Source organism: Pseudochaenichthys georgianus, chromosome 8 (genome assembly GCF_902827115.2).
Source record: "Pseudochaenichthys georgianus chromosome 8, fPseGeo1.2, whole genome shotgun sequence".
NCBI classification, from domain to species: Eukaryota; Metazoa; Chordata; class Actinopteri; order Perciformes; family Channichthyidae; genus Pseudochaenichthys; species Pseudochaenichthys georgianus.
Window position 1 is genome coordinate 25,670,856 of NC_047510.2, and position 22,914 is coordinate 25,693,769.

At 40.0% G+C, this 22,914-nt stretch overlaps 2 protein-coding genes across 2 annotated transcripts; one reads left to right on the forward strand and one right to left on the reverse strand.

Moving 5' to 3' along the window:
* Window positions 1-1,297: 1,297 nt before the first annotated feature.
* rfx1a (regulatory factor X, 1a (influences HLA class II expression)) lies at window positions 1,298-18,719 on the reverse strand. Its single transcript, XM_034089510.2, has 19 exons — window positions 18,395-18,719; window positions 16,369-16,749; window positions 15,737-15,846; window positions 15,526-15,621; window positions 15,022-15,306; window positions 14,777-14,874; window positions 13,776-14,196; window positions 12,552-12,733; window positions 11,949-12,068; window positions 11,250-11,386; window positions 11,018-11,136; window positions 10,122-10,228; window positions 9,873-10,024; window positions 8,539-8,636; window positions 7,886-8,035; window positions 6,532-6,740; window positions 5,699-5,852; window positions 5,258-5,303; window positions 1,298-4,033 (listed from the first exon to the last, which is right to left on the reverse strand). The coding sequence occupies exons 2-19, from the start codon at window positions 16,727-16,729 to the stop codon at window positions 3,873-3,875; spliced, it is 3,006 nt and encodes a 1,001-aa protein (XP_033945401.1). The 5' UTR covers window positions 16,730-16,749; window positions 18,395-18,719; the 3' UTR covers window positions 1,298-3,872.
* On the forward strand, window positions 12,981-21,818 carry rln3a (relaxin 3a). The gene is made up of 3 exons (XM_034089514.1): window positions 12,981-13,006; window positions 20,485-20,631; window positions 21,250-21,818. Exons 1-3 carry the CDS (start codon window positions 12,982-12,984, stop codon window positions 21,528-21,530), a joined length of 453 nt encoding a protein of 150 aa, XP_033945405.1. The 5' UTR covers window position 12,981; the 3' UTR covers window positions 21,531-21,818.
* Window positions 21,819-22,914: the final 1,096 nt, after the last annotated feature.

Here is a 22,914-nt window from a genome sequence, read left to right on the forward strand (position 1 = left end):
TATTTCTACATCTTGATTATTTTTCATTTGCTTATGAATGTGTTCATATGCAGCATTTTGTATAGCAAGTGTACAAATAGATTTGTAGTGTTGATTGGTGCATGTGGACTCACTATTCATTGCTGAAAGCTGCTAGAGATAGATGATGAAAACAACCCCCCCCCCCCCTTTATCTGCTAAGGACATGCAAGTTATGTGAAATAGTTTTAAATAGGGAGCGTCAATGACAGGTACTAGACTTAGTCCTGGAGTCCTTGAAGTTTGAAGGACAACGTTGTATAATGGCTCGTAGGTTGCAGGATGTATAGGCCGCACATCAGGTTATGCATCTTTGTTATGGCCTTTTAACTTCCATGCCATTAACACCCACCAGACCTTTTAAAACATACTGGGAGTGGGCACTCACCTTGAGGCAACTGCATACCTCATCCTAATTTGGAGCTCCTGACACCCTCTGTAGTTTTCATATATTCTAAAATAGTGTTATGTAAGGCTAAATTCACCTCACATTTGCATCATGCTGTGATTTTAATGCACGTTTTATACTTACTTTTTTCATGGATGCCAACGAGTATGTTTACATATTTTACTCTTCATTGTGCGTAACAGAATGAAATGTAGTCTTCCAATGTGTCTCACTTGAAGATATACATGTACATATATTCAGCAATATAAGGCTGTCGGTTTGGACTTACAGAGATGTATCAGGTATGTATTTTGAATGGCAGCTTTGACGCAGTGTTGCTATTGTTAATAGATGACCACCAGCAGCAATACTCTGAATTAAAATGGGGCAGATGTTGATTACTTTAAAGTGTGTGTTGAACATTTTGTTGTCATGTTTTTTACAAAGTGTATGCACTTAAAACATTGCCCACTGCTAGCAGATATAACTAAATCACATTTGAGACGAATCACCACTAGATGTCACCGTTAGCTTTTCTAAGAATAATCAAGTGTTACTAAATAGATTAAACCCATTTACAGAGAAAAATATTTTTAAAGATCTCGTTTTAAACTGAATTTGCAGCATTTTCAGTTTTCACACACTTACAGTCAACAACACTTTTGATCTTTTACTGTCTAAGGGCGTGTTTGTGGTTTCTGTTCCTGTAACTCTGTGTACTTTGCAGCAGAAGTGTGTGACAGTCTGAGGAAGTCAGTTTATGAAAAAAAGACTCCGATTTGGTAAAGCCACAAAGATTATAAAAACTGATGATCTGAGAGATATGACTGTAGTTACTGTTCAACAAATACACTTTCGTTAAACTAAAGGAAACAATTATCTACAAGAGAGCAATTTTAAAAATTCTTTAATTTATATCTTTAAAATTAAAAACATCTGAATTGCATTCTACCACCTCCAAAGGCACAGTCATACTTATAGCAGACCAAATTCATAAAACACTGCCACTGAACATCTTTTTTTCTCAATTGTTTTGTACATAACAAACAATGCACTATAAAAATTACTGAACATTTGCCTTACTAAACAATGGCCATTCTATTTGCTGTAGATGATATGTACTCAGCTGTGGTAACGTTAGACTCGTATATAAAGGTTGATGTGCTGGTTTGAGGCTGGCGATGCTTGTCGAAAACATGAACATCGCAGCTATTTAAAGACATTGTATTCATAAATCCAAAAATGACATGTTTACGACAACCAATCATGACGAACAGTGTTTAAGAATATGGATGTTTGAAGCAAAACAAAGCCATTGGCAGGAGGGCGGAAATGCAGCGAGATGAAAGCACAGTGGAGGGAGATGAGTGTCGGTGGAGGACTGTGCAGAAAGCAGATCTCACCTCTCACCACAGAGTGGTACGAGATGTTCGTACGACATCTGACACCTTCACCCCACCATTAAAGAAAAAGACTTCAAAGAAAGTGGAAAACATTTCAGATAACTCTGTCGGAGTTTTCAAGACAATAGTCGATATGTGCAAAGAGGCAGGGCCTTAGCCTGTTTGTGGAAAAGCCATCAGATATGATAGAGGATTAATAACTAAACTTAAAATCACAAATTAAGAAAGCACACAAAGGTTGCTTACAATGTGTGACATCACAGCACCATACACTGCACAAGAGGTTCACTTAGTGACAACAAAATTCAAAATAGTGAATAAATATACATCAGAATATTAGAATATATCAGCGTTCTTACTCAGGCACAGTCCCCCTTAAAACAAAGAAGGATCATTTTAAAACAATGGGAACAAAGCAAAGGTTTGGCACACATGGAAAAGAGAAATAAGGCAGGAGAATTATAAGTCAATGGAAAATGAGGCCATAGAGGAACTTATTGGATGAAAAGGAATGAAGTACTTAAAACATATAAATATGACACATACATACAGTACCTCTTCTCATGGAGCCACATGTTCAATAAAAAAGAGAGGATTTTTTTGCAGCAACTAATGGGAGCCCCGATTCCACAGCCGTAGATTTTTCTATACAAGTGTGAGTAGCAGCTGCGACAGGCACTCCAAGAACACAAGAACGTTTTTTTTCTTTATAGGCAAATTAAATAATACAGGTACTATTCACACTTCTCCCAAATGAACACCTTAAAAAATATATATATATACACAGAGGAAACAGTCAACAATTGGCATGACTCACAATCTCACACAACCAGACACACACCATCATAGAAAAGCATGTTCAGTCAGCCTCCAGAAGCAACAGCAGAGCAGTGTGACCCTCAGTGCTCCAACAGAAATAAACACATCAAACAAATATCCCAACCTCCCGCTGTCTCTCACTGATGTCCCTTTTTACGAACTACATGTAGCAATCGTTCACTGTTTAAGGTCGGCTTTGCACCCTCCTCCTGTAGAGATTACCTTTACACACGCACACACACATCACAGTATTTCGAAGACTACTTTGATACGGCAGTGACAGTTTCAGGAGGTGAGCGGATGTTTTGAGTTAGGAGACAGCGAGGCTACAGGTTGCAATGCAATGAGAGAGAACGGGAAAAAACATGCCTGGCAGTTTTACAGGTCAATACAACTGAGGGTTAACACATGCTCGTGTTGCTGCCTATGGAAGCCCATTCATGTCAATGTGATAAAAAAATTAATTCCTCATTATCAGAAACTTCCTCAAAATAATACTACCTGAAAAACAATGACAAAGTATATTTAAAAAATGACTTGGTTGAGATAGTATCTCAGAATAATAATTAAGTATTTCACCATAATGACATACTATCGCTAAACACAAAAAATGGTATCGCAATACCATGTCATACTATCTCTAATAGTAAGAAACGTCAGAGAAGGTTTCTTGTTCTTATTTTTTTTTTTATCTTATTATTCTGAGATACCAAGTCATTATTTGGAGATTTTTTTTGAGAGAGTGACTTTGAGGGTCTTTTTATTTCATCACATTGGCTCTATGGGTTTTGAAGACACGTCCTATTGCGGTGCCAACGATTGTGAATCGGGTCAATGGTGCCAACAGGTGGTTCTGCCATTCAGGCAACAGCAGTACTGAATGTTTTGATTGTGTGTGTGTGTGTGTGTGTGTGTGTGTGTGTGTGTGTGTGTGTGTGTGTGTGTGTGTGTGTGTGTGTGTGTGTGTGCGTGCGTGCGTAACCATTTACAGAATGCACACACACACATTTACAAGATCTATATACATGTGTGGAGTGTATAAATTAGTGGTTTTTGTACATCTGTGTGTGTGTGTGTGAGTGTGAGTGTGAGTGTGAGTGTGTGTGTGTGTGTGTGTGTGTGTGTGTGTGTGTGTGTGTGTGTGTGTGTGTGTGTGTGTGTGTGTGTGTGTGTGTGTGTGTGTGTGTGTGTGTGTGTGTGCATATTCACTACGATCGGCCCCAGCTAGTTGTGTGACTGTGTGCTCAGTCGTCAGCTGATCCGGTGCTGAACAGGACTCTCTGGTCCATTCGGGCCAGCTTGGAAGGCGGCTCCAGAGACTCGTCTCCTAGCACCCCCCCGTCTGAAGGAAGTGACAGCTCCTGACCTTCATCATCACTCTCCTCCTCCTCTTCCTCTTCCTCTTCTGGGATGGACAAAGGGAATTGAGTTAGTTATTAACACAGCTTGAGATTTGACGTAGGGCTGATCTGAATAGATCAAATGTTTAGGAGCTTTGTTTTTTATTGGTATTTTGGCACGGTTTCCGATAGAGAGTAGGCAGCTCTAATATTAGTCATTTGCGGCTGCATCGGGTTGTTTCTGACATGTGTGATTCAACCATTTCAAAAGAGCAGAGCACGTCCAAAAGTCAACATTTATTTAAAAAATAAGGAAAATGTGAAATTCAAAACATGTTTTTTACCAAGACAAATATTATGCTCTAAATCAGGGGTTCCCAACCTTTTTCCCCAAGAGCCCCCCCCCCAATTACTCCTGTTGGAAGTTGCGTCCCCCCCCCTTGTGTGTGTGTGTGTGTGTGTGTGTGGGGGGGGGGGGGGGCGCAACTTCGGTAATTAAAGTTTAAAAGTCTAAAAAATGCTACAACTACTGTCACAAACTGGACGAATGTTAATATTTTGTTAAAGGAGGACGAAAGCGTAATTAAGGAGCACTATTGGAGTGACTTTGATGGTTATTGGACTCAGGATGAATTCATTTGGATTCCCGCTGTATGAAGAAATTAAAGGACGGCACAAGTGGAAACAATTCACAAAGGGATTAAACTGTTTAAAACACATGCTCAAAGCAAACCGGATTTTGCCGATGTGTTTATGTGGATTAAAAAGTCGTAAATAATCTACAAAATGGAGGAGACCGATCTGATCGGAGCAACTGTGAAAAATAATCCAACTGAAACCGGCATGGACAATGACTATGTTTGAAAAATGCGCTTATCCAGAAAAGCCCGGTTTGGACACTTAACGCGCAGAAGAAACATTTCTAGAAAAAATTATGCATTTAGTCTTTTTATGCCTTCATTAGCTTGAATTTTTATTAAAATTAATGAATCAATTATTTTGTATACTTTATTGTAATGTAGAGACAAGGCTTTTAGCGACAATCATGTATTGTGTAACAATTATATGTAAAAAAATAATAATAAAGTCTAAATATGATATTAGGCCTCAAATCATCTGAGGCACCCCCTGCGATTTTCCCCAGGTTGGGAACCACTGCTCTAAATGGTTGATGTTAAGACTTTAAAATATCACAAAGGGAGGCATGCATCTGTATTTCAACCTAACTGTAATAAATCAAATAAATATATTAAATATATACTATAAATATAAAAAATGTTGTGTATTACCTTTGTCAGGATCCAGCTGGTTGAGCCCCCGGCCTAAACTGGCAAACTAATGGCAAAGGGGAAATGTGTTAGTATTATTTACATGGCTTATATTATTTATTTAGATTAGAATTAGAAGCATCTATTGTCATTATACAAGTACAACGAGAAGAGTAAAGCTAGTCCTTTTAAAAACAGGATAGACAACATACAACAAAGACACGCAGCATTCATATATACATAAAATAATAACAAAATAAAGTGCAGGAAATAATTCAATTAGTAGAGTATAGTAAATATGTATGTGTGGATGATACATTATATATATTGGACATGTATGGGTTGTTGCACAGGGGAGGAAGACTAGTGCAAGACTTCAGTGCCATGATTGCTCTGGGGAAGAAACTGTCTTTGAGTCTGTTTGTATTTATTTCATGTTTATGTGTTTGTGCGCTTTGGTACCTCTCCCATGACAGCGATGGGGGTCTCTCCTTTAGCCTGGGCCACTCTGTGCTCTATCAGGTAGTACATGTACTCATCGTACAGCAGGCGGATCAGGTGAAAGGAGCCGAAACTGGCTGCGCTCCTCAGGGTCAGATCTCTGATCACCATGGAGCTGGAGAACAGAGACAGGGGATTTAAGTCATCGGTACACCATATCACTTCTTCTTTTTCTTCTCAACCACCAACGGGAAGTGTGTCTTAGGGTTTCACTATGATAAAGTTCAACGAATAAGAGACTTAACTACTCTTTTACAACTAATGTTGGAACAATTCATATCCAGTCTTCCCGTATTTGCCATTAATGCATTCCTATATTGAAGATACAACTGATTTTTTGTTTGGACAGACGGGTACAGAGTCGTTATCATCCAACCAAACAAGTCACTATCGTAGTTCTTAGTTCACTATCTGTCTACAGTACTTATTAAGCTATAAACAAATATATACAAAAACATGTATGGAGCGTGCAGCCAGTGGAATTTAAAATCAAAATACTCTAAACATTCAGGAGCAGATATCGTGAAGTTTTTCATCGAGGTGGTGAAAAGATGGTTAAAAAAAGATGTAATTGTTTTTGGACGAGTCGACTGCAGCCCTGCATCTCTCTCTCTCTTTCTGTGCATGTTTTACTTTGAGTCTGGTTTTGGTCACCTGATTACCTCATGACTCCCTACGGCTGATAAATGTGAAAAACACAGACTTTCATCTTCAATGAGCAGCAGAGGATCTTGTCACCTAGGCTACACTACACAAGACAACACAGTGGAATATAAATGTCCAACGTCTCCCACCTGTAAAAGGACCACTTGAGCAGGAAGAGCTTGGCGGCTTTGGGGAAGGCGGGGCTCTGCTGGTAGGGCTTCAGGACCTGGGAGACCACCCCGTCCAGCCACGCTGCCCACTGCTCCAGGGAGTTCTGCTGCTGCAGGGTCAGCTTGAAGTCCTGCTCCAGCCGCTGCACCACGCGGTCCTCACACCGGCACACCCAGGAAGCCTGCTCCTGCACGGGGGGACACACACACACGTTACTGCGCATGGTAGTCACACACCTGGCACTAGTTGTCTTAAGAGAGCAGCAGGGTGACCTGATCTTCCGACTCAGGTTAAAGTCCTTGGGTGTTTTTCAATGTCGAGGACGCTTCCTTGGTAGGACATGTCTTCCGAGTCACTTCCTTCAGAAGCGATGCAAGAATCCTTCCTAGCCTCAGAAAACGAAGAATGGTGGAACAGGCTAACAGGTGAGCAAGTGTGCGTCATATGCGAGGCCCCGCCTTAAATGGAGAGCGATTTCCGCCAAAGATTTTGTAAATTGGTCCGTGTGCAAAGCATTGTGGGGATTTTAAGACCGCGGAGGATACACATGTGCAGCCTCGAAATTTCATGCAACGAAGGACGCCGGCCTCTGTAGAATTCCAAGGATCCTAGACATTGGAACAGTCCTTCGGCGGGATTCGATGACGTAGCATCCTTGAAATAGTGGCTCTGGAGGAGCCTTCCTCGACATTGAGAAACACCCCTAGTGTAAAGAAATACACTCTCTGCCTGACGGTATCATACAAACATTACATGTTATATGTTCTTGCCTTTTTCTTATCAACTTTAAGCCAATTTACTCATATTTTATTCTCAAATTAATTCACACAATAAGAGACAGTTTGATCATCTTCACCTGCCTTTGACAAATCATTTCCAGTACATATATAGATATTCATTTATATTTCTTACCTATTTTTTTGTATGTATTCCTTTATTTTTGTTGATTGTGTTTCAGCTCAATTTTGTGTTCTTACTGTTGTCATTTTAATTATGTAACCTTATGTTTGTTTTTGTACCTCTACTATCACATTTCTCCTTTTTTCACTATCTGGATTTGTATGCATTCCTTTGTGTGTGAAGATTAAAAAATGATTGTCTTTAATCCAGAAACTAAGGGTTCTGTTTCAATGTGAGCTCCATTCACTGGAGGCAGGAGAAAGACTTCTGAGAAAAAGCTTACATTTCCTGCGGGGGGAAGTCGCAGGAAACCCAGACTTAGGTAAACACACACGAAACCTCAAGCTGCTACAGAAACATGCAATCAAATGCAGGGAAACAAACACTGACATTTCTATGAGGTGACATGAACGCAGCAGAGACTAAACCAACCTGGACGTTAGCAAAGTCCACGCGGTTGAGGTCGGAGAGCATCTGGTTGATCTGGGCCGTGTTCTGCAGCACGGCGCGGGCCGCCTGGGCCAGGTGGTTCAGACTGGTGTAGCGACGCAGCGTCTGGGCAAACGCATTGGCTGAGGTCACCTGAGAGGTCACAAGGAGAGGAGGATGAAAGGACAGCAAATTAATACTTTACATAAAGCCACGGACACATATGAATATCTCTAGAAAAACCTAGAGGATGTTTGTTCAGCTCTGGCGTTGATGAGTAGACGGGGCATTTAATACGAACATGTTATCATAATCAAATAATAAAATGTAACAGCCCTATATTTCTCCTTGCATCTTCACTTTATCACAAAGCATTGTCCCATTAAGGAATGAGAAAAAAACGTAATGATGGGACTGCCTTCATAAGAGTTAGTTGTTTTTAATAGGCTATTTTCTTCTCATGATAATTTATATAATTTCCCTGGAAATGTAACAACATATTTTTTCATCACAGAGCAAATGATAGGATTGGATAGCATGTTGTGTAAAATCAGCTGTAGCCTGTTCACAAAACGGAAAACGGATGCATTTCCAAAAGCTTGCTCAATTGTATAACAAACTGTTTCTTCAGCAACTGCAAGCCAACTCAATTATACCTTGATACGGACCATTTCTTCTGGGATGTTCATCATGGCGTTGGTCAGCCAGCTCTCCAGGCTCTTGGCAAAGTTGCGGATGGCTTGAGTTAAGGCACCTAGGGGCAGCGAGAGAGAAAGGGGGTAATAGACTTTAATTCTGGTCCATTTATTTGATCTTCCCTGAGGATGTACCAGGAAAAAAGATGTTCAAATATCTGGTATTACAGAGTTCAAGTAAGGTAGGCTGTGGCTTAGTGGGTAGTGTGCTGGACATCGAATCAGGGTGCAGCAAGTTCGAGTCCCACTGCAGTCAGAATGTTGTTGTGTCCCTGGACAAGACACTTCACCCCAAGTTGCTCCTGTGGGGATTACCCACGGTACTGAATGTATGCAAGTCGCTTTGGATAAAAGTGTCTAACAAATGACATGTAATGTAATACAATTCAAATGTTCAGACTAAAATTGAAACAGAAAGAAGTCATTAACACCTCTGACTCAGAGGAGTTGGTATCTAATCAGGAAAAAAAAGACGTGCTCTACTAAAGAGCCAGGTCATCATTCCAATGTCTAATCCAGACACAATAATGTTGTCACAGAAATGTAGTATTTTCTAATAGCTGAATATGGCACTGTGGGTAAATGTAGTTCTGTATAGGCATCTACTGAAGGTTAGGATCTTTCATTAGTCTGGCTGGCAGAGAACTATCTGCTCCATAGCTTCTCTAGGACTTCAAATCACACTGTACATTTGACATTTACATTCAATTTAATATTTAATATTCCATGCCTCACATACTTATGTAAATATAATAACTTGCTTTATATTTTGTTACTGTACATTTGTAATTCGACATGTATATTTTCTACTTTCGTGTTTATTTCTAGTCTTTTAATTTGTATTGTACAATGTCATGTCTTTTTATGCTGCTGCAACACAAAAGAAATCCCAAATTGGGATCAATAAAGTACTTCTTATCTTATCTTAAATCTAAGGAAATATTTACTATAACAAACGTTTTCTGTGCAGTCACTTTTGTGGTTAAACTATGATCATATGATATTTTGGTACATGTATACCACTGCACCGTGTTGAATTTGACCGTGCATGTAGGGCTGCTCGATTATGGCAAAAATCATAATCTCGATTATTTAACAGCATGTGTTTAACAGTTGATTACCCTGAAATTTAAATATAATTCAACTGAAAAAAAAATTAAATAAAGTAAATAATAATCGTTTTATTTCGATTATGTTGTTTTCATAATCGTTGCAAGCCAAAATCGTAATTGCGATTCAAATACGACTAATTGAGCAGCCCTACGTGCATGACTATCATTCCTGCAGAGCCTTACTGGGGATGGGCCTGAGGACGTCTGGGATGAGGATCTCCACCAGGGCCTGGTACAGGCTGTTGTCACAGTCCCGGCTCCAGCGCAGCACCGGGTCGTACTTACACAGCACCACCAGGCAGGACTTAGGCAGCCGCTTCTCAGACTCGTCATGACTGCCAACACACATATATTCCAGCTTAAGTTATCAGCATGCTGTATAACATGGTACTGCTTTTGTTTTGGACTCAAATGTTTGTCTTGAGCACTCACACAGCCAACGTGGCGTCTCCCGCCTGACTCTGGCTGAACCTCCAGAAGGTTTTCCACAGAGTTTCCACCAGAGTGAACTGCAGGTTGACCATCACATCAAGAATAGCCTAAAAAAACAAAGAGGAAACACGCTGCACGTCAGTGACTGATAATAAATGACTGAGCACAAACAGATGATCACAGGATCAGTTGGAAAGACACAGAATGACAACATATATTTTTATTTTCTCCTCATAGCATTGTGAAGCACCTTGAGATGACGTTGTTTTTAAATTGTGCTATATAAATTAAATGTATTATTATTATTATTATTATATAAATGTATACATGTTTTTATACATATGTTTTATACCGTTTCCCGATCTCTCTGTCTGTACACACAAACTTAGATTGACAATAAAGTTGACTTTGACTTAGTATAATTATTACAATGTATTAACTACCTAACATCTCTTCTCTCATTTCAATCTAATTATCGGAATAAACTGCAAACGTCCCTCAACCTAGAGTCTTGCATTTTAAAGTGTTCATGTTTCTTGTACGTTTTTTAATTCCTTATGATTGTGTAGTTGTGTTGTTTCTGTTATTATGTTTGTGTTCTTGTGAATGTTTGTTTTCCACGTCTTTCTTGGAAAAGAGATCTTAATCTCAGTGAGACGGCTTGAATAAATAAAGATACAAATAAATGAATAGACCGTACTTAATAATATTGGGTATTTTTTAACCTATCTTCTTCCTCAGCTGTCCAACAACATGTCCTTTCATGTTCCAGTTCCTATAGTCCTAACCCAGAGGTTACAGTAGGTCGTTTCACTTAAAGTAGTCCTCCACAATCTCACAAACATCTAGATGAGCGGGAAACTCATAAATACTCAATGGGAGCTTCATTCAGTTACCTCACAGTGCTCTCTGTACAGCAGCTGAAAGCTCTTGATGTGCTCCAGCTCGATTCCCTCAGGCAGAGACTTCCCCTGCAGGTCGATGTCTGGGAACTCTGGGAGGGCTCGGGATGCATCTGGAACAAAAGAGCACTGGATACTCAAAGAGAAATCACATCAGAGCAGTACATAATACTGTCTTATATGTCGTTATTGTACTTCCAGCCCGTGTATTTGCTCGTGCACTCACCTAGGAACTGCTGGTACTGCTGGACCTGGGTGCTGATGTCCACCTGGCCGGCCCCTTGCTGCTGCTGCTGCTGCTGCTGGCCAGCTCCTGCTGCCGCGCCGTTAGTCATTCCCTCGACTTTATGCACAGGCTTCAACCTGATAGGTACAAACATTAAGTTAATAGGATGAGGCAGATTAAATATTCTGATCTACACAAAGAAGATGAATACCAAAGCCAGACTGAGACAGAGGAAAAATAAATGTACAAAGGAAATTGATTCATGTGTACAAATTATAGATGGAAGGAAATGGTTACAGTGGTGAAATAATAATCGGAAGATGCCAAAGTATGGGAGACTTAAACTTGTGTGGTTCCAGAAGCAGTCTGGTTGTCTATGAGAAAATGATCCTACTTCTGCTTGGTTTATTACCTAAATTACACTTTTTCTGGATTAGTTTCTGGTCTCAATGGCTAGTTTCGAGTCTCCTTCGATAAAGCAGGATGGTGATTTTCTAAATGATAGTAAGATTTATGCCAAAAAGACAATAAAGCAGCATATTCTGTAGAGCATGGCAACTTTGTGATTGAGAGGTCACTATCAAGGAGATGTGCAGATTGGGTGCTCTCCATGCTTCCCTCTTACAACTTTCACTTCTGATTTAAAAAGGCTTATATACAGTCAATGTTATGGATGATTATTGTATGTGTGTACAGTACCTTTGTTTCTGTGAGAATGGCTGCTGCCTCATGGCCAGATGTTGCTGATCTTCCATCAGACGAAGAAGAGAAGAGCCTGCCTTGATCCTCAGCCCATAGTAGTGGTATTTAGAATTACCCCTGTTGGGAGCGGATACAAAGTGTGTTACATAGAATTGGAGACACATATGTCTTTCTATACTGAGTAGTAGATATGAGCGGAGAGAGGGTTTATGTTGTCGATATCAACCTGTTGTAACTCTTCCAAAGCCACACATTTTAGAGTCTTACAAACATTTGAAGTATTATTTAAAATCCTAACCTTCAAAAAAATATTGGATTTCTTAATTAAACCCATTCTACCAAACATTTTTCAAAAGCCAATCTGATTTGCTCATCTCCTCTACTTTATAAAACTCACTCACCCACACACATGCTGTCTGTCCTTCTCTCCACCCACATTTCTTCCTACACTACGCCAACATTTTGTATTGCTCCATCTATCGATTTGACTAAAGAATCCTCCAATGTTCATGTGCTTGGGTGTCCATTAATTAGGCATGATATTGATATGTGTCTCATGTCTTTTATACCTGATTTTGGAAGTCTGAGGACCTTTCTTACCGTGTGCCGAGGCGTCGTGTGCGTAGCCCCATGAACACAGATCTAATGAGTTTCCCGAAGGAGGCAGCATTGACAGGCTCCAGTTTCTGCTCCTGGCAGTGCAGCAGATAGTGGCAGTAGAGCGTGGATCGTGGCAGACTCACTCCTTCAGCTGTCTCATAGTTGTCCAGCAACCACTGTACCTGACACGCAGGCATAGAAAAAAGAAAACAGCTGGTGCAGTTAGCAAACCAGTAGATACAAACACACCACAACATGCAATAACAGGCACTCTTAATTGCAAAGGCACATTTTTAAAGTTTAAAATACATAACATGCACACACATATTTATAATCAAATAATGACACAAACACAAACCAATCAATTGACATTTGGAAATGCGTGCCGTGGCATACGTTTTTGGTATGCAATGAATGAATGACCTGCAATATGTATGGGATGTTGCCGAACATAGGTAAGTGACCATTATCATGCGGGCTTCAATAGGATGAATCTGGGATGAACAATTGAGTGTAAGGGCATTTCAGGCAAATTCAAAATGGCCCTCGTCACATGCACTGTGATGATATGAAAATGATGAGGCCATGGTTTTGTTTTCTCTCAGGAAGACACCACAGTTAAAAAGACTGTATGCTTATAAAATATTTATTAAGGTCCTTATTGGGACTGTATCATCCTCTTTTTACCATCAGCACTCTAACAGCACGATGATCAAAGCTTCATTGTAAACCTCAGTAGAAGCTCGAATGTTAGATTGCTGCTCCACCGCCCCCGTCTGCCTGCCTCTCTTTGTGTGCAGCAGGCAGGAGGGCAGTGTTTTGACCGCAGTGAAAATGTTGTGTTTGGCTAAATGCCAACAAATATGGATTGAAGCAAAAATATTTCATTAGAAAAAGTTGGACTTTTGGAATCCTAGGCAATCACCACTGGAATATAATAGTGCCAACAGTGTAATACTAATATTATGAATGTCAGATTATTTTTATCTGCAAAAATGTGCTGAAATCAAACAAAAAGGCATGTTGTAAATAAAATAAAAAGTGTGCAGCATTCGAGTGTTTGATCAATTAAGCACCTTTTTGGTACATCTCGAGTCCAAATCTCAATTTTTTTAATTGTGCTTTCGACTGAACAAAACTTTGACATCATCAGTATGCCCAAGCAAAGGGTTGTGTGGATGAGAACAAAATAAGAAAATGTCTGCGCTTGGCGCCTCTGCATACCTTCTTGTCTGCCGACGGCACGCTACCCTCCTCGCCCTCTGTAATACTCACAGTGGCTGGAGAGGTGCGGGCGGTGTGAGAGTAGCTCTGACTGTTGCCAGCTGTCCCTGTGCTACTGCTGCCCAGCATGTACCCCCCCTGGATCACATAGCTGCCTGCTGCGCCACCGTTGGTTCCTGCCCCATCCCCTGCCCCATTGGTGGTGCCACCTGTGGTCACCACTGTGGCCCCTCCCCCTGCTGCACTGGTGGGCTGGGCAACAAACATGGACACCCCCCCTGTTGTGCCAGCAGTCACAGAGACGGTTAGAGGTGTGCCAGGGGAGGCCTGTGAGACAGAAGCTGTCTGACTGTCATAATACTGGGCAGCTGTGGTCTGGGTGTACAGCGGCGTGTCAGTGTAGGGAAAGGCGCTCGACCGGCTGGATGAAAGACATACAGACAAATACTTTTAGAAGCATAGTAAACTGGTGGACAAATTAAAACATGTAAGTACAGTTCAGACCAGTTTGACCATTATCTTTAGATCGTTGCAGGGAAAAGTTGCAGCAGTGTCAACAGGCCTGTCCCGACCAGCTGATGGTGTCACCATGATTCAGCTAGTCCAGTCAACAGTAGATTGGTTTTAGAACGTATGGCAGGTAACCTTTTACAGCAAATGTTCTAATAATAAATCAGCAAATCAGCTCACAGTAAAGTCTGCTAGTCAGGTAGGTAGCAAATGGCATAGTTCTGGACAGAATTGTTACTGGAATCTACAAAAAAGGTGTTCTCCTGTCCCATGGTCATGGCATTATTACCATAAACCCCCTAGGTATGTAAACACCAATGGATAGCTCCAAATGTTTTACCATCTTGTTCTTTTCATTATTCTTTATTTGTATTACTATGCAACTTAAGCAAGTATCTCACTATCATTATCTATTTTTTTACACTTTGTTTGGCTTAAAAAATTCTGTCTGTACATGCACTAGATAATAATGGACCCAAATATATACTAACATAGTGCTTGTTGTGTAGTTGGTCTCTTCTCCTTCCACATACTGCACTTGATTGGCGTACACATGTTGCACGGGCACTGGTGTGAGCTGCTGCTGAACCTTAAGAGTGAGCACACACAAACACACACAAAAATCCCATAAATATTTGCCCTTTTAGTTCAAACATATCAATTAATACAAAATTAATTTCTTAGTTTCAGACAGCCTCTCTGTTCCCTTAACTACACAGCAGTGTCCCTGACCTACTTGGAAAGTGGCAGTTGTAGTCTGCAGTGGTGGCTGATATGGGCCTGAGTTTGTGATTGCAGGTTGGGCTCCTATCTCTTTCTCCGCAGCCACAGAGAGCCAGTACAGTGATTGGTAATACTGAAGGAGCTCCAAGGGAAGGTAGAGGGGTGTGCCGCAGCATTCTCTCATGTAGTCTGCTGAAGCCTCGGCCTGGAACTCTTGCTGTCCTATCTCATGTTGCTGCAGACATTCTTCAAGATCCCTATCCCTGACTAATGCTGTCAGCACGGTGCTAGGGAGGAACTGAGGCAGAGGCAGGTTCCACCAAAGATGTGATAAGTTGACTAATACTAAGCCAAAATGTGAGGAAAGTTTTGATGTCACATGTGATCAACTTTCGAAGTGAAAGCTATGAGAAGTGTGTTTGTTTGTATTCCATTGTAATATTTGTCACTGACAGTACACATTATTGTCCTATTTATCACCAATGATGAGTTGTGTTACTGTGTGTGTTTGACTTACCTCCTGGCCGATATGAACAGGTTGCAGGCTGGTGACACTGAGCTGTGTACCAGGCTCAGTCTTGGCTATCTGAGAAGTAGCCTGCACCACAGATCTCTGCAGAGATAAACATACTATATAGTTTTAAGAGTGAAGGACATATTAATTTGTTGTTGTGTTATAATGTGTATTATTGTGATACTATAGTTATATTATAGTATTATTATTTTACCTGTTGGGCTGACTGAACCTGTTGAACAACCTGCGTGGGAACTCCTGTTTGCACCACAGCTGGGGGGGGGCTAGAGTCCGACATGCTGTCACAGGAGTGAAGGGAGCCCTCTGAGAGACATAGAGGGAATGTTAATACATTCAAATTTGATACATGATTTAACTTTGAATGAAGCTGTTGATATAATTCAATGTTTTTAGGTTTACATTTCGTTCATTTCTCCATTCAGGCAAAAGTATCCATAACAGTTGTCCTTGTTATTGTGTAGTGGTGTTGAATCTGTCTGTGTTGTTTCTGTACTTGTGAATGTGTTTTGTTCTCATGTCTTTCTTAGAAAATAGATCTTAATCTCAATGAAACCATCTGATTAAACAAAGAATAAATAAATATGACAAGAAATGTTATAGAAAGACAACTATAGTGCCTTGACTGACTGCCCTTAGGAACATAAGGTGTTATTCAATTTGATAAGTTTTGATTCTTTAAAATACATGTGTTTACACATATTTCTTCAATAATATTTTATATTAATAAACGTTTTTAAGCTGCTCCTTTTTTATGAGGAGTAACCATTAAAATGTGGATTAATACCGTAAGGTGCAGACCCTGAACTGGCCCAGTTTCAGACTTACCTGTGACTGTAACAACAATGTACTGAGGGGTGCTTTGAGCATTTCCAGACTGTGAGGGGGAGCCCTGGATCTCTGCGGTCACGTATTGTGTCTGAGGAGGCTGGGCTTGAGCGTTGGACTGGGCTTGGGAACCATCTGCAGGCTCCGGAGAGCTGATGGAGAGGGCTTGATCAGGGGGAGTAGTTTGGCCCGTTTGTGTGAGAACAGTGGGAGCGGCCACAGCGGTCTGAATCTCAGCCAGAAACTGCGGGGAGGTTGCAGGGGTAGAACTGGCGTCAGGTTGCCCCGATGTGATGGTTACTACGGCCCCCTGGGGTTGGGCTGCTGGCTGGATCTCACCTACGTAGCCTGAGGTGGCCATTGCAGGAACTGGGAATCACCCTAGAAAAAAGAAACAGGCATTAACTGCTATCAATAAGGGAGGATCAGAATGTTCCAGACTGAAAACCGGGACTGGAACGGTTTATTTCCTATTTGGTCAGAATAGCTAGATGTAAGTTTGTATTCCAATCCACCATATAATCATTCAGACAGACATGGGGCAGGGGACAGAGAGCTAGTAAGAGTTTCAAAGGAAAGAGGGATACAATTTCAGACTTTTGGAGAGGAGATCAGAAGAAACTGTAGTGAATTACAGCTGCTTGTATTCGCTTAACTTTGAAATGTTTAACAAGTAGTATTGAGTCATTCATTCATATTTTGGAGTCAGGGGTCCATCTTGTAAAATGACATTGATGACAATACTTGAACATTTTATGTTGGTTGCACAAATGTATAAATAGTTTGGGAAAATAGAGATCAACATCAGATGCTCCTTATTCCTTTTCTAAGAACTACTGTAGCTGACCTGTTGGTGGAGCAGCTGATGTGGAAATGTGGGGGAGGAGCATTGACGGTAACAGGCATTTCGGTTTCTCATTACCTGTAATGTGATCACACATCCTATGGCCATTGAACACAGGCACTACTGTGTGGGAAAATCCCTTACACGGTTGAACTAATACTGCAATGCATTCTGTTGCAAATGAGTTTTGTCACACACATTTACGAGGAGATCACATTCTTGGCCTTAATTTGTGTATTTGTGACGTATACAATATAATTGATACTATTTTACACCCCTCCTGCCTTTTTTTATCGTTGTTTAATCGACTGAAGACCGATGGGGAGGTTTATAATGACCTAAATCTGTGTCTACAAATGTGTTTTTTAGTGCTGATGTTAATAGCCAATCTTTAACACTCAGATAGCAGTTCAGTAAAACAACAAGTTAAACTGAAATCGGACATGCAGAGCACCTGCAAAACGTCTTCCTTCACCACGCCCCTCGGATATGAAATGTCCGACACCTGCCTCTAGCTTTCTACTTTATTATCGATATTTCTCCAACAGCTATTTTTCTAAATCTGCTTCCAAATAAACACTAAACCCAATCTAGATATACTTTTAACTTGCCTGTCCGAATTTGAACTACCTTTTGGGTAGGCAACGTCATGTACACAGGGACAAGGTTTTATGCCGGTTTACTGGGAAAAAAAACATCCCGTATTACACAGCCATAGAATGCACGTACATTTCATTATCGTACAAAAACAGTGTTACAAGTTACTGCTACGTGTTGTGGTTAATTGTAAGCAGTAACAAGCACAAGTCTGTCGTGACAGACCTAGCTTTCCAGCAAGGTAACACAGACAGCAAGCTAACTGGTCTCTACAACAACCGCCATTTTGTGCCTTTTGCATTTGACATCGCCATAACAACGGCCTGCTTGAGTATGCATCTGTGGCTGCGTCGTCATGGCAAGCTCAATCCAGTGTCACTCGAATGAGTAGCGGAAAGGAACTACCCCGTTCAAGAAACGGACTCGCATTATTATCAATACGACGGCTAGCTTTCAGGCTAACTTCAGCTAACACTAGGAGGCAGTTGCCTGTTATGGCTACTGAAACAACAAGGGAAATAGCAATAGCACAATTCAGTTGAAGCAATATTGGACATAAAATATTCTATATGTAAAGAGCTTCACCTCTGTATCCACGTGTGTATTTCCCACCGGTAAATTGTCTTCTTTTATTTTTATGGCGGATTCAGTTGTTGTTGTTGTTGATTCTCGTTGCTGGGTTCTTGTCGCCAGGGCTACCGTGGCTATGGCGCTTCGTCCTCACCAGGGCAACTGTTGCTACCCACCCGCTCCCTTCCCTCCCCCTCTGTCGCTCTGATTGGCTGAGTGCTGCCAAATAGTCTTAAAGTCACAGGAGCAGTGAATTTCTACTACAAAGCCTTCCACGCCCATTTGTGGAACATCCCTGTCTATCACACATAATTTGCGTACGAGTAAGGCGGATGCTATGTCAGGGAAAGTAATAGGTTCATCTGAGTGCTTATCCAAATTCTCCAGTTAGTGATTTGATAGTGTCATTATCATAGTAACTCTATTTAAATTGTATAACCGACTGTCCATAGCCTATCCTCTTGTCTTTGGTGATGATGATGCTCGGTCTGGTACACCTGGATTCATTGTAACCAAGCTCATTCATTGAATGCCCTTATAGCCAAGCAGTTTGACTATTTGCCTCTTCTGACATATTGTAAACTTTAAACTCTGTTTCTGTTATGCCTTAGATTTATTTAGCAAAGAAGACCCTTTTTGAACATTGTAATGCATCAGATTGTATTTCTGGTTTAACAACTGAAGTGTGAACAGCCAGCAGTTACCAGTTATGGAATTTCATTTAGTTATGCAGCAGCCATACAACAGTGCATATTAAAGGATAACACCTGCAGTGTATTAAAAAAGAAAGTGTTTGTACATTATTTAAAAGTAAACAAATAAATCAAATTATATACAATTTAGGACTATATACATTTATCTAGTGCCGTGTTAATACCATAGAGGTTAATACACTACACATTTGTATGGGCCATTGATTTTAACATTGCTCCCATGACTTCCTCAGGTCACCTGTGACACTGTGGTAATGAATATCAGGGTGGACACCCTCATAAAATGCCATTGTTTGCTTGCGATCGTCACATTAATTACAAATTCATCATCCCCATTGTAATTTCCTGAACGAACGACCTTTGACTATGTGGATACACAGATAAAAATGTGTTTTATTTTTTGTCTGACTCATAATAAGACTTCTATGTTATCTACCTTTGAAAATGTCACTGGTCCTGTCTCAGTCCTCCTAGTTCACCTTTTGGCAAAGAGATGACGACTCAATAAGCAATTTTCAAGAGAATGGAAAAATTATACATAAATGAAGTCATGCAGCGTCTTACGTAGATTCATTATGGCCAAACGGATATAAATAATATGTAAATAATTGTCACACTGGCCTTAATGAAACCCTATAGTGATGTCAGCAAATGTTAAATCTTATCGGGGAAACTCATGCAACATGCGTAGTTTGGCTGGAAAGGCTAATTCATGTGTTCAGGCAATGGCATATGTTTTTTTATTTAGTATTTGTATTTAACTTTACAAATATGATGTGGTATTTTTTTCAAAATGACTCGTTTATCAGTTAGAACATCTTTGCATCTTTCAAAACGTGGGGAAATGAGACATTATAGCGTTAATTTAGCCATTTTTAGGGTTAAAATATGTAGAAAAAATGTATGGTCTTTATCTTAAAGTGCCATGCCTTTACAAAACGTATTGGGACAGGTTTGCTTTTTAAACATTCTTTATGTCACAGGGTCAGATATTTCTTACATTTGGGTTGGAACTGTATATAAAATATAGGTAAAGTTTAAACTAAGGGACATTAAAGGTGACCGAAATGCTTCTCATGATGAAACACAATTTTATCATCAGGCCTCTGGCATATTCATTAATTATGCCACCTTTGGTCTGCCTTTTGTCTCCATAAAGGTCTCTGACTGTATCTCTTTTTCAAATCTGTTACAGCAAAGTCCTGCATGTGCTGCATGTCTGCCATGCAGGGCTTCAACCCCTTTATAAACCACACCTGGGTCAGCTAGAAAGTCATAGCTCTTGCAAACAGGGAGACAGAAATCCAAGTGTTGCTTGAAGCAAAGAACCTCCTGTAATTTTTACCATTTCTATTTTTGCTTTATTTCCTTGTGGTACTATGTGGAAAGCAGTGGTACTGGCTGTGTGTCTGCTGGTGGCTGGGGTTCAGCCCATTGACGTCCCAACATATGGAGTGAAGCTATGTGGCCGTGAGTTCATCCGGGCAGTCATCTTCACCTGTGGAGGCTCTAGATGGAGACGCTCACTCAGGAGTTCAGGTGAGAGGCTGAGGGCACTCCATCCATCACTGACCTTGTTAGGTCTCTACCATCACAGTTAGGGTTTTATCTGATGATTACGTATATGATTTTATCTGGTAACTAAAATATGCTTTAGTTGTATGTTTGAGTCATCAAATTAAATCAGATGTATCAATATTACTATTTATTTCAGTATTTCTGTAGATTTAATGTATGCCCATAATTACGTTTCTTTACCATCTTATGCTCATTTGTGATTGTGTGTAATTTGGCAGAAAAACATGTGGCATTATGATATTATTTTAAATGCAGATATGCAGAAAATACTACTTACATTTGTCATACTCTGTGATATAATTGGCCTAGTCAGTGTTTACATTATATGGAATGCAGAGCTATATTTTCATTTGCATCGTCATTAGAAGGGTTATCTTGAACCCCAAAATTGTTATTTTGAGCTTTTGACTGCGCAATAACTTAATTTTTGGTTATCGTTTGCTATTTCCCCAGAAACGTTCCGGGGATTAATTACCCTATTTTCACATCATGCCATCTTAATGACAAACTATTATTTCATCTCAATATGGAAGAGAAATGCAAGTATGTTTTTTGTAATTCCTTGTTTTGCTGCTGCAGATGATTCAGAGGACCCATTCAGCTCCAGTCAGATGGAGTCCTCGGATGGCTTGATTCACAATCCTGTGGAGGACAGTCTCCTCCAGAGGAACAGAGATCTGAGTTTCACTACAGACAGCCATGAGGGAGTGTTCAGCAGGCCAGCCCGTTCTTTCATCACTGAAGAAATCCTGCAAGCCCTACGCAAGGCTGACCGCAAGGGCCGGGACGTGGTGGTGGGCCTGTCCAATGCCTGCTGCAAGTGGGGCTGCAGCAAGAGCGAGATCAGCTCCCTGTGCTGAGTCAACCTTCGCCATATGAGTGAACAAACTGGCAGACATATACACAAGTACACAAACAGACACACACTCCTTTTTTCCACTTGTCATGCATTTAAGACATTCTTTATTGAGTTAAACTATTGTGAACTGTTTAATTTGTTCTTTCTTTGAATTGTAAGGAAAGGGCTGCCATGTGTTTTATATGTTTACATATTATTTTATGGTTACAAATGAACAGCCTTAATTAGGCAGTTTTGTCTTGTCCAATAATTGTCACACACATTGTAATAAACGTTTTCTGCGTCTATAGATTGTTCGGTATTTTACATTTGTAGAGAATGCTTCCCTTGTAGTGAAGTGGTTCCAAATCGAGGTATGGTCTCTCCAAAAGGTCACAAGATCAATACATCTGAAGGGTTTAAGTTGAGGGGTGGGAGACATTGTCTAAGATGAGGCATTATTTGGAGAGCAACAAAGAAACAATACTAAAAAGGAATAGAATATACTACAGAACAATTACAATTAATCACAAGTCTGTATATTTTTCAAACTATTCTTTGTTGACCAGCAAGTATCTATATCTTTAAATGAGTCAAAGTTCTTTAAAATTAATCTTAAGCAGCATGTTCATATGTTTTGATTATAATTATTGATGCATTAGAGGGTGATCAAATGTGGTAAAGGTAGAGTTACTCTTAGCTGTAACTAAAGTCTTATTAAGTGTTGATTATATGTTCACATCATTGAACAAAATCTCCAAAGTAACTAAAAGTAAAAGTATAATATTTACCTCTGAACTTTAGAGGGGTAGAAGAACAAAGAACCAACAAATGGAAATACCCAAGTAAAATAAAAGACCCTCAACATTGTACTTAAGTACATGCAGCACTTGATTAAATGTATTTATTTACTTTACTCCATTGCTACTGTGCAGTGAGTTTCAAGTGAGCTCTTATCAGTTACTGTGATATCTGGTGAGGTTTATTATCACAAAAGCTAAGACAAAAGTCACCAGTGTTGTTTCGATATGATATCAAATGTTTTTAGTGGCGTAAGGTAAGTATAACTCAAGGCAAGTGAAGTTTATTTATATAGCACCTTTCAACACAAGGTAATTCAAAGTGCTTTACAAAAATGAAAGAGCATTAAGAAATAGTGCAGCGGAAACACATTATAAAATTTAAAAACAGTCATTAAAAACCAAAGGTAATAAAATAAACATAAAACATGAATGACACAGGTATAAAATACATGAATAAAATACATCAATAAAAGTTACATTGCAGTGTGAGATATATGAATACCTGCAGGTTTTTGATAGTTTGTTCCAGATGTTTGGAGCATAATGACTGAATGCTCCGTCTCCATGTTTAGTTGTGACTCTTGGCTGGGGACAGAAAACAGA

What these genes read in the sequence shown, in the direction of transcription:
- rln3a (XM_034089514.1), top strand. Translation starts at nt 12,982, where the DNA reads ATGTATGGGATGTTGCCGAACATAG. An exon ending in TGGGATGTTGCCGAACATAG is followed by an intron (nt 13,007 to 20,484) that starts GTAAGTGACCAT and finishes TGTGGAAAGCAG; the next exon opens with TGGTACTGGCTGTGTGTCTG. An exon ending in ACGCTCACTCAGGAGTTCAG is followed by an intron (nt 20,632 to 21,249) that starts GTGAGAGGCTGA and finishes TTGCTGCTGCAG; the next exon opens with ATGATTCAGAGGACCCATTC.
- rfx1a (XM_034089510.2), bottom strand. Translation starts at nt 16,729, where the DNA reads ATGGCCACCTCAGGCTACGTAGGTGAGATCCAGCCAGCAGCCCAACCC. An exon ending in GCAGTACCAGCAGTTCCTAG is followed by an intron (nt 11,137 to 11,249) that starts GTGAGTGCACGA and finishes CTTTTGTTCCAG; the next exon opens with ATGCATCCCGAGCCCTCCCA. An exon ending in AAGAAATGGTCCGTATCAAG is followed by an intron (nt 8,036 to 8,538) that starts GTATAATTGAGT and finishes GTGACCTCTCAG; the next exon opens with GTGACCTCAGCCAATGCGTT.